Raw genomic sequence first — 11146 nt, 5'->3', positions numbered from 1 at the left:
GAATCACCATGCCCAGCCTAAATGACAGTGTTAACCACTTTGGGACTTTCTCTTTTTTTTTTGAGATGGAGTTTTGCTCTTGTTGCCCAGGCTGGAATGCAATGGCACGATCTCGGCTCACCACAACCTCTGCCTCCTGGGTTCAAGTGATTCTCCTGCCTCAGCCTCCCGAGTAGCTGGGACTACAGACATGTGCCACCACACCTGGCTAATTTTGTATTTTTAGTAGAGATGGAGTTTCTCCATGTTGGTCAGGCTGGTCTTGAACTCCCAACTTCAGGTGGTCCGCCTGCCTCGGCTTCCCAAAGTGCTGGGATTACAGTTGTGAGCCACCGTGCTTGGCCCACTTCGGGACTTTCTATTTGATCATTCCCATGGACAGGATAGTGTACAGGGAGGATGGAACATGTTTAAGAAGTGCAAACAAGTATGTCTTTTTTTTTTTTTCAAGAGACGGGGTCTTGCTCTGTTACCCAGTGTGGAGTATAATGGTGCGATGACTGCAGCCTCAACCTCCTGGGCTGAAGTGAGCCTCCTGACTCAGCCTCCCAAGTAGTTGGGACTACAGGCATATGCTACCATTCCCAGTTAATTTTGTTGTAGATGGGGTCTTGCTATGTTGTCCAGGCTGCTCTCAAACTTCTGCACTCAAGTGATCCTCCCACCGCAGCCTCCCAAAGTGCTGGGATTACAGGCATGAGCCACCATGCCCAGTATCAAACTAATATTTCTTTTTTTTTTCTTCTTTTTTGTGGAGAACAACTTCTCACTATATTGTCCAGGCAGGTCTCTTAATTCCTGGGCTCAAGCTATCCTCCTGCCTCTGCCTCCCTAAGAGCTGGGATTACAGGTGTGAGCCACCACACCCGGCTCAAACTAATATTTCTAAGATATATTCCCAGAGGTGTGGGGCTAAGTGGATTCCATGAACCCCAGGATACAAATGCAGGCTTCTCACTGGAGCCTATACCTCAGAGCCACGCTGGCCGGTCGGTCACCACCACGCTCCATTGCCAGGCGGAAATATTTATTTGAAAAATTGAAAACACAGATGCAATGTATTATACAAAGAAAGGTCTTAATGCCATAATAAAAGTATTGTTGGAGGGAAACAGAAGCCAGTGGCCACCTGCCCTGGGAAGGTAGGCACTCAGTGAAAAATGAAATTCATTTCAAGGAACTACCCTAATGGAAACCCGGGGGAAAGGTTAAAAACAGAAGAAAAGAAAAACAAACCCAACCCCATCCCTGCAAACTGAAATGTGAAAGAGTTTGTTATAAGTTTGAGACAATTGCATTATCACCAAGATGTAACCGAACCCCCTCGGTTTGTCCCTATGAGTGGTAATCAGTTTCATTTAGGGCCTTCAAACCTGAGGTAGTTGAGGGTCACCTGAAAGACATGTCTGGAAAAATCTACTCTCAGAATCGAACCCAACAGCATTGAATTGTTTCCTGTTGCTTTGGCTCCTGACAACACCACGGTGTGGTGCTGATCTTGTATTTGGTCTGGACCTGGGAGAGGAAGGAATTTGGCAGCAAACGGCTGGCTGACTTGCTGCACTGATGGCTGGCAGGTCCGTGGTGGTGGTTTTCTATGCTACAGGTGATGCAGTCTCTGGAGGACAAGGATGGCAGAGAGAGGGCAAAGCCTGTTTGCTTGGAAAGCCAATGTTGGAACTGGAGGCTTTCCCTGGCAGGATTTCCAGAGATTTGGAAAGGTGGTAGAAGGTAGCAAAATGCTGACTGGTTATTAAAGACCAGGGTCAAGTGGAGCCAGGAGACCCCTCTAGACTAAGGAGCCAAGAGGGAACTTCCAGCTGCAAGCTGAGAACTAGCTCCTGCACAGGGTCGAGGGGCCAAAGCCAACTAATCTGACCGGAGCGACATGTACCTGTGATCCCCGTGTTACCTGGTGGCATAAACCTTGGTGTCTGACTTGGTAGCTGGGACAGTTCCAAGAAAAGTTGCTCTAGACAGTGGTTCTTCCAGCCACTGGGTTGGAGGGACCCGTATTCTGGTGGGATTTTAGGGGTACTGCTATGGACGGCCGCATCAGCAGACAATCTAAACTAGTCTCATTTAAACTCCTTGCTCAGATATAAAATAACCCTGCCAAGGTGGCTCTTCTTTTCTATTTCTTTCTCTCTCTCTTTTTTTTTTTTTTTTTGAGATGGAGTCTCACTCTGTCACCCAGGCTGGAGTGCGTTGGTGTGATCTTGGCTCACTGCAACCTCCATCCCCCGGGTTCAAGTGATTCTCCTGCCTCAGCCTCCCCGGTAGCTGGGATTATAGGCACCTGCCACCATGCCCGGCTAATTTTTGTATTTTTAGTAGAGACAGGGTTTCACCATGTTGGCCAGGCTAGTCTTGAACTCCTGACCTCAGGTGATCCACCCGCCCTTGCCTCCCAAAGTGCTTGGATTAAACGCATGAGGCATCACATCCGGCCTCTTTCTCTTATGTAAACAAACATCTTTTCTCTAGAGGTCTCAGGGCACTGTCTTACAAACTTAAGTAACAGATGCAGCTGTGTTTCAACTTCTTGTCGATCCCAAGCCATGATTTTGTTTCTGTCCCATCTTGTCATGACCCATTTACACTCACCCGAGACTTGTCACTAGTGATGCTCAGTGACTCATTTAAAAGGCTGGCAGGTTCATTTTTAGCTTTAAGATGTGATTCCCGTTTTAATCCAAGGTGTGTCATTAAATACCTCTTCATCTTCATTTTTAGAAGAGTCACAATAGGACAATTTGATTTTGTCTAGAGAATGGGGTAGCCGTTCTAATCTCAGCTATTACAAAAGTAATTATGTGACATCTGACAGCTACTTCCTCATGAGACACTGAATTAGCCTCTGCTTCTGTTTAAGTGCTTTCTTAACCGTTATGACGCAGGCTAAGTTGATGAAAGTTTTAAACATTTCTGTGGCTTCTTTTTAGAGACAGCATCATTCAGATAATTTTTTGTTTGTTTTTAAAGAGATGGAGTCGCGCTCTGTCACTCAGGCTGGAGTGCAGTGGGCAATCATGGCTCATTGCAGCCTCAAACTCCTGGGCTGGGCTCTGACAGAGAATCTTTTTTTTTTTTTTTTTTTATGAGACAGGGTCTCACTCTGTCTCCCAGGCTGGAGTGCAATGGCACAATCAGGCCTGACTGCAGCCTCGACTTCCCAAGCTCAAGCAATTCTCCCACCTCAGCCCCCCAACTAGCTGAGACTACAGGCATGCACCATCATGCCCGGCTAATGTTGTTTTTGAATTTTAGTAGAGATGAGGTCTCGCTATGACCCAGTATGGAGGTCACACGTCTGAGTCTGGTTTCAAACTCCTGAGCTCAAGCAATCATCCCACCTCGTCCTCCCAAAGTTCTGGGATTACAGGCGTGAGCCGCTGTGCCCGGCTGGGCAGAGAATCTTAATTTGATCCATTACACTAGACTTTTTGCCCCATTTGTAATTTTTTTTTGTTTTTGTTTTTTTTTTGAGATGGAGTTTGGCTCTTGTTGCCCAGGCTGGAGTACAATGGCATGATCTCAGCTCACTGCAACCTCTGCCTCCGGGGTTCAGGAGATTCTCCTGTCTCAGCCTCCTGAGTAGCTGGGATTACAGGCACCCATCACTACGCTCGGCTAATTTTTGGTATTTTTAGTAGAGATGGGGTTTCACCATGTTGGCTAGGCTGGTCTCGAACTCCTGACATCAGGTGATCCACCAGCCTCAGCCTCTCAAAGTGCTGGGATTACAGGCATGAGCCACTGTGCCCGGCCACCCCATTGGTAATTGGGAACATATGAGTTGGAATGGCTGAGATCTAGAAGTGAGGACTAGCCACTTTTTGAAATGTTGACCCGCATCAAGAACACACTGATTGGTTTAGTTGCCACAACTGGGACAGGGAAGCCATGCACCATTCCTTCTGAGCCTCGAATTAAAAAAATACTAAGCAGAAAGCAGCATTCAACATAAGACTGCCCAATTTCTAGTGCTGATACTTCCTTAGCCCAGTATGGAGGTCACACGTCTGAGTATGGTCATCCGAGGTCCTGGGAGAGAGTTTTTTGAATGTCCCACTTAGAAAATGCACAGAGAGGGAGTTGGGGACGGGGGTGGGCTAGGGAGATGGGGGTTGGTTCACAGTGATCAAACAGAAGTCTCACAACCCGTCATGTAGCAAAACCTAGCAATATTCTGTTGGAGCAGATCCTGGGAAGTGCTTGATGGCTACCACCAATGAGTTGCTATAGATAAAGAAGGAAGACGCTGTTTTTCCAAGATCAGAAGGTCACTTAAATGCTGGGGTCCATCTAGAAAAGGAAAAGTGCTGTTGGGCTGCCCATCCCTGGCAAGCTGTTCATGTGCCCTCTGTCCTCATCCTGTCCACAGGGCAGCGAGAGCCTGGGGCATGTGGCTAAAAGGAGTTGGAGCCGCTGGCTCTGTCCTTTCTCATTTTCTCTGACCCAAGAGCTCCAAATGGATCTCCTTGCTTTGGGATCCAAGTCAGTAACAGTCCAGCACCTTGGCCTTGCTTCTGATTCTTGAAGGCTGATGTAGCCGGGCAGAAAGATGAGCCTTGCTAGAGTCACACCTGAAGTCCTGATTGCTCCTAGCATCTCTTTGTAGGCTGTTGCTGCTTAAGGGAGGTTAGTAATAAATACTAAGGGTAGCAAACCAAGTATAGGGTTCTTTCCTGATGGGAGCAATTGCGTCTGATCTTCCGGGTTTGTCAATTGCGTAGAAGGTGGAACGATCTTCCTATTCAAGAGGATGCCAAGGCAGACGTCTGCAGAAAGGAGTTGGGAATCACTCCCACACTCCCTCTCTGGGCCAAGGGAGATGGCCCACTTGACACAGACCATTCACGGACAGTTCATTCCGGCAGGAAGTAGTGTTGTTGATCTCACCAGCTCCATTCAAGCATGTGATCAAGTTTTTGAGCCTGGTCACGGGAACTGGGCTGTGTGAACCCTCTTGTCCCTCTTTCTGTTGTCTTCTCCCTTGTGAAGGCGGACAGAGGCTTTCCGCCGGGATTCAGCTTTAGGAGGGAAAGGCACTCACTCTCCTTCTGCTTTTTGAGGAAAGTTGTCACTCAGCAGCTCCGCCTGACCCTGGAGCATGGACTGGGTGGGCCAGCACTTGCTCAGTGTGGAGGCGGAGGTGGAGCACCGAGAGGCCTGGGCAGCACCTTCGCTGGAGCTGCCACAGTGGGGGGGCCCTGGAGACTCAGCCCCAGGGGTGTGCCCTTTGGGAGAGTTGGCTATGTGAGTGAAACTTAAAAAAAAAAAAAAAAAAAACCAAAAAACCCGACCAACCACCATAAGAAGCAGTGGAAATCCATGGTACTGCCCAAAGAGGGGGAGAATGGCCTTGGCATTCACAGCCAGGACACTCCTGCCGTCCTTCTGACTGTGCAGATTTCAGGGTAGTGTCCTGGTTTGGAATCCATCAGCCCTCTGATGCTCACAAGTTTGTGCAAATGATGAAACTGAAAAGACTGAGAAGAAAACAGAAAAGAAAAGGCATAAGATCTTCCCTCTCCAAGCTGTCAACAAACAACAAGCAGCTCCTCTATTAAGGATACCCATTGTTGTGGGGGTCAAATAGTCAGCAGGACTGGATGTTGGTCCTCTCTGTTGAGTGGCCCTGCCCCCCACCACCCCTCTTTGTACCTAGGCTTGCTCATGGGCAGCACTGGCCAGCCTGGATGCTAACTAGGGAGGTGGGGAAAGAACAGAGATGACCATGGGTCCAAACAGAAAGGGTGTCGCTATGGAGGGAGTCTTTGGAAGTGTCATGCATGTCCTCGGCATTGGGTAATGGCAGTGGTGTGGCTGCCCCTGGGACTCCAAGGATTTGGCCTGTGGCTGGGGAAATAACACACACGAGATAGGTAACAAGGATTTACACTGACATATGGGGTGTTGGTTTGGCTCTATTCTTTTTCGGTTACCGCTTCTTGCAGTGTAGGTGGAGATGCCTCTGTTCCTAAAAGACAATGATAATTTATGTTGCAGAGCACTCATGCATGCATGCATTCACTTAACCAACAAAACCTGCCACCATGGGGGCTGAAAAATACATTATAATTATAACCATGGTGTAATCACCTAGTCCCCAAGTTTTGTGTCTAGGAATGACTAAGATCTGTCTATGGTTGGTGCCCAGAGTCAGTCAAGTCCAGTAAGAGTGAACAATCTTGGCTGTGATCAAGTTGACTGCTTTCGACATGCAGACAACAACATATAGACTCGAGGTGATGGATGGCAAGTCTCTGGGCTGGCAGGCTGAATGTGACTCCATGCCACTCCATTTCTCAGCATCCGATCCCTTTTTTTTTTTTTTTTTTTTTTTTTTTTGAGACGGAGTCTCGCTCTGTCACCCAGGCTGGAGTGTGCAGTGGTGTGATCTCGGCTCTCTGCAAGCTCCGCCTCCCGGGTTCACGCCATTCTCCTGCCTCAGCCTCTCCGAGTAGCTGGGACTACAGGCGCCCACCACCACGCCGGGCTAATTTTTTGTATTTTTAGTAGAGACGGGGTTTCACCATGTTAGCCAGGATGGTCTCGATCTCCTGACCTCGTGATCCGCCCGCCTCGGCCTCCCAAAGTGCTGGGATTATAGGCGTGAGCCACCGCACCCGGCCTAGCACCTGATCCCTTCTATCTTTTGGCAATTGCTGCCCTTCACTGGCTCTAGATAGTCAGAACCTTGTAATTCACTTGTCCCTGTCTGCCAGATCTCGACTGACCACTATTTATTCATTTTTCAACTCTCTGCTGACCAGAAACTAAATTCCCAGGGAGTTGGCAAGGCTAGCTGGGCTTGGGAGGGAATGGCAGTGAGTGAGTTATGATCAATGTTTAGGTCTTAAAAGGTGACAACAAAAGCTTCCAATTCACCATAATTTCACCCAAAGTTAGGCTTAAAGGTTATTTACAATGGAAGAGAAAACAGGTTCCATGAGGAGAGAAGAGAAGGAAGAAGCCACCGACCTGGTGGGTTCCTTGTTCTGTTCCATTCTAGGGGAAGGCCCTGGCCACACAGCTTCCCCTCCCTGCTGCAGGTTAGTGCCCGTCCTTGGAGTCAGCTTACCTTCTTCCCAGCCCTCAGCAACACCAGCAAGCTCGTAGTGCTTTTTCCGAAGCTCTCCCAGTTTTTGACGCTCCTTCTGCAATTCATTTTCTAGCTCTAGCACCCTAACCTGTAAGGGAAAGTAAGTGGGATTTTCTCTTGATCAGCTCTCAGAGATTTAATTTTTATTTATTTTTTTTATAGAGATGGGGTCTTGTTCTGCTGCCCAGGCTGGTAGTGAACTCCTGGCCTCAAGAGATCCTCCTGTCTTGGCCTCCCAAAGTGCTGAGATTACAGGCATGAAACACCATGCCCAGCCTACATCTATCTTATTTTGATTACTCCCTTTCTGCTGCATTGTGAATTCCTTTTCTTTCATATTATTCACCCTGTTTCCATACTTTATCCAGCCCTCGATTTCAATTCTCTTCTTTACTCTAATTTTTCCATTCTCCCATTCATTTATCTATCCCAGTAGCTCTTATGCTTTACTCACTGTGATCCTCTACTGGAAGTGAATGATGCTTTACAAATGCCTAAATGGTAGGTGGGCTTATCTTCTGTTCCTCTGATAAATCACTATCTAAAAACAACTCTAATGTTTAGCCTAACTGTATGGTGAGTACCAATCTAGTTGTAACCCTTCTTCAATCCCAGTTCCCTAGAAACCCAGGTAGGAAGCAAATATGATGGTTCTGATATCTTTCAGGTATTTGCGCAACTTAGGCTTATTACTGCTACAGGAAAAAGCCTGGAAAATCTTACTATAAAGGAAAGGGTGATCTTGTCTAGCTCTACTTCTCATTAATGTAATTTATTTTATTTCTTAATTCAAGGAATATTTGCTGGCCGGGCATGGTGGCTTATGCCTGTAATCCCAGCACTTTGGGAGGCCAACGTGGGTGGATCATCTGGGGTCAGGAGTTTGAGACTAGCCTGACCAACATGATGAAACCCCGTCTCCACTAAAAATACACAAATTAGCCAGGTGTGGTCGTGCATGCCTGTAATCCCAGCTACTTGGGAAGCTGAGGCAGGAGGATTGCTTGAAACCAGGAGGCAGAGGTTGCAATGAGCTGCGATCGTGCCATTGCACTCCAGCCTGGGCAACAAGAGTGAAAAAAAAAAAAAAAAAGGAACATTTGCTGAGCACTGATCATGTACCCCAGACTGTTATAGGTGCTGCAGACACAGTGGTAAACAGACAAAGTCCCTGCTTAGCTTGTAGAGGGAAGAGACAAACAAATGAAGAAGAAAGATCAGATTATAAAGAAATGACACAGGGAGATAGGATAAAGCCTACAAATAGTCAGCCAAGTCTATTCTCAGAAAGTCATTTTTCAGCTTACATGGCCTTAAGAGCTCAGCTGTCTGGAAACCTGGAGAAGAATATTCCAGGCAGAAGAAACAGCCAGAGCAAAGGCTCTGGGTGGATTGCCCGAGGTCAGGAGTTTGAGACTAGCCTGGCCAACATGGTGAAACCCCGTCTCTACTAAAAATACAAAAATTAGCCAGGCATGATGGTGCATGTCTGTAATCCCAGCTACTTCGGAGGCTGAGGTGGGAGAATCGCTTGAACCTGGAAGGCGGAGGTTGCAGTGAACCAAGATCGTGCCCCTGTACTCACTCCAGCCTAGGCAACAGAGCAAGACTCGGTCTCAAAAAAAAAAAAAAAAAAAAAAAGAAGGAAAAATTAGCTGGGCCTGGTGATGTGCACCTGTAGTCCCAGCTACTCAAGAGGCTGGGGTGGGAGGATCTGCCTGAGCCCAGGAGTTTGAGGCTGCAGTGAGCTGTGATCACACCACTGCACTCCAGCCTGGGGAACAGAGCAAGGCCCTGACTCAAAAAAAGAAAAAAAAATGCTGAGCGACACATTTTGGAGTACTTTAACAATTCCAATTTGAAATTCACCCCAAGACTGATGACCAGTTATTCTAGAAAAACTATGTCAATTTTTTTTTAAAGGATCTCGCTGATACATATTTTACATGGTATGACTTTATAGAACAACAGAGAGAAATAATGGCATTGCCTTTGATGAGTTAAAAGGATTTTCTCTTTTAAAACTAAAAGTCATATGCAAATAATTCATACCAGAAGTCTAAAACAGTGTTTATAGTAAGACTATTAAGTTTGTGGATACTAAGAGATCCTGGATAACATTTAGAGGAACATTAGTCCAAGACTAGTAGGCAAGAGTTAAGAGTTTGATCTTGGCTGGGCGTGGCGGCTCACGCCTGTAATCCCAGCCCTTTGGGAGGCTGAGGCAGTAGGGTTGTGTGAGGCCAGGAGTTGAGACCAGCCTGGGCAACATAGTGAGACCCCGTCTCTATCTTATTTAAAAAAAAAAAAAGGGCCGGTAGCTCACGCCTGTAATCCCAGCACTTTGGAAGGCCCAGGTGGGCAGATCACAAGGTCAGGAGTTTGAGACCAGCCTGGCCAGCATGGTGAAACCTTATCTCTATTACAAATAAAAAATTAAGGCCAGGTGCGGTGGCTCACACTTGTAATCCCAGCACTTTGGGAGGCCGAGGCAGGCAGATCACAAGGTCAGGAGATCGAGACCATCCTGGCTAACACAGTGAAACGCTGTCTCTACTGAAAATACAAAAAATTAGCCAGGCTTGGTGGTGGGCGCCTGTAGTCCCAGCTACTCGGAGAGGCTGAGGCAGGAGAATGGCGTGAACCTGGGAGAAGGAGCTTGCAGTGAGCCGAGATCACACCACTGCACTCCAGCCTGGGCGACAGAGTGAGACTCTGTCTCAAAAAAAAAAAAAAAAAAAATTAGCTGGGTGTGGTGACGCACGTCTGTAATCCCAGCTACTTGGGAGGTTGAAGTAGAAGAATTGCTTGAACCTGGGAGGTGGAGAGTGCGGTTAGCTGAGATCATGCCACTGCACGCCAGCCTGGGTGACAGGACGAGACTCCGTCTCAAAAAAGAAAAAAACAAAACAAGACAGACAAAAAAAAAAAAACAAGGATTCTGATCTTCACTAATCACCTTCTCTACCTCCACTGTTTCTTCCAGCAAGATTTACATTCAGTCTTGGGTTAGTAGGTGCACCTGTGTTCATCTCCCTCTGGCTTTTCTCCATGGGAATAATACTTAGAGTCCATGTCTAGGCAATGGAGGCTATCTAGACTTACAGATGGAGCTCTCACCTGGGAATCCATCTCTTGGCGTTTGATCTGTGTCAGCGTCATGCTTGAGAAGTCCATGTTGTCTGCAAGGACGGAAACAAGGTCTTATCAAATTCTAACCTGGCTGACTGGCACCTGAGAGGCAGCCAATGCCAACGCTCTGTGGAAACGCCTGGCTTGCCATTGGTCAACACTGCATGAAAGTAACTGAGGGGGCTGGACAACGCTGGCTCACTCCTGTAATCCTAGCTCTTTGGGAGGCTGAGGTGGGTGGATCACGAGGTCAGGAGTTTGAGACCAGCCTGGCCAACATGGTGAAACCCCGTCTTTACTAAAAATACAAAAATTAGCCGGGTGCAGTGGTGGGCGCCTGTAATTCCAGCTACTTGGGAGGCTGAGGCAGGAGAATCACTTGAACCCTGGAGGGTTCAGTGAGCCAAGATTGCGCCATTGCACTCCAGCCTGGGCGACAAGAGCAAGACTCCGTCTAAAAAAAGAAAAAAAAAAATGGCAGGGCGCGGTGGCTCACACCTATAATCCCAGCAAACTTTGGGAGGCCAAGGTGGGCAGATCACCTGAGGTGAGGAGTTCGAGACCAGCTTGGCTAACATGGTGAAACCCCGTCTCTACTAAAAATACAAAAATTAGCTGGGTGTGGTGGTGGGCGCCTGTAATCCTAGCTACTCGGGAGGCTGAGGCAGGAGAATCGTGTGAACCAGGCAGGTGGAGGTTGCAGTGAGCAGAGATCATACCACTGCACTCCAGCCTGGGTGACAGAGTGAGACCCTGTCTCAAAAACAGAAATAAAGAAAAAATAAAATAAAAAGATGAAAAATATGAAAGAATTTAGACAGTCCTGTGGGATTTGGTTGGGATCACAGGAAAGGATGCAGAGAAGAGCTCAACAGGGTGGATAAGAAAAGGGTCCCTTTGGAA

The 11146-nt window shown here is 47.5% G+C and overlaps 1 protein-coding gene across 3 annotated transcripts in view; it reads right to left on the bottom strand.

The window, feature by feature from the left end:
* Window positions 1-1010: 1010 nt before the first annotated feature.
* The window catches only part of HIP1 (huntingtin interacting protein 1), a 208226-nt gene continuing 198090 nt past the window's right edge, over window positions 1011-11146 (bottom strand). For 2 of the 3 annotated variants that reach the window (XM_054560364.2, XM_054560363.2), the window contains exons 29-31: window positions 10232-10293; window positions 7091-7199; window positions 1011-5986 (exon numbers count right to left, since the gene is read on the bottom strand). In XM_054560364.2, coding sequence (XP_054416339.1) covers window positions 5934-5986; window positions 7091-7199; window positions 10232-10293 — 224 coding nt within the window. In that variant the 3' untranslated portion in view covers window positions 1011-5933. The remainder of the gene's footprint in view (window positions 5987-7090; window positions 7200-10231; window positions 10294-11146) is intronic. The other variant, XM_024249726.3, reaches the window with a different exon arrangement.

The sequence above is a fragment of the Pongo abelii genome, chromosome 6 (assembly GCF_028885655.2).
Source record: "Pongo abelii isolate AG06213 chromosome 6, NHGRI_mPonAbe1-v2.0_pri, whole genome shotgun sequence".
In the NCBI taxonomy this organism is placed as follows: domain Eukaryota; kingdom Metazoa; phylum Chordata; class Mammalia; order Primates; family Hominidae; genus Pongo; species Pongo abelii.
The sequence above is the reverse complement of the archived record's forward strand: the minus strand, read 5'-3'. Positions and strand labels throughout refer to the sequence as shown.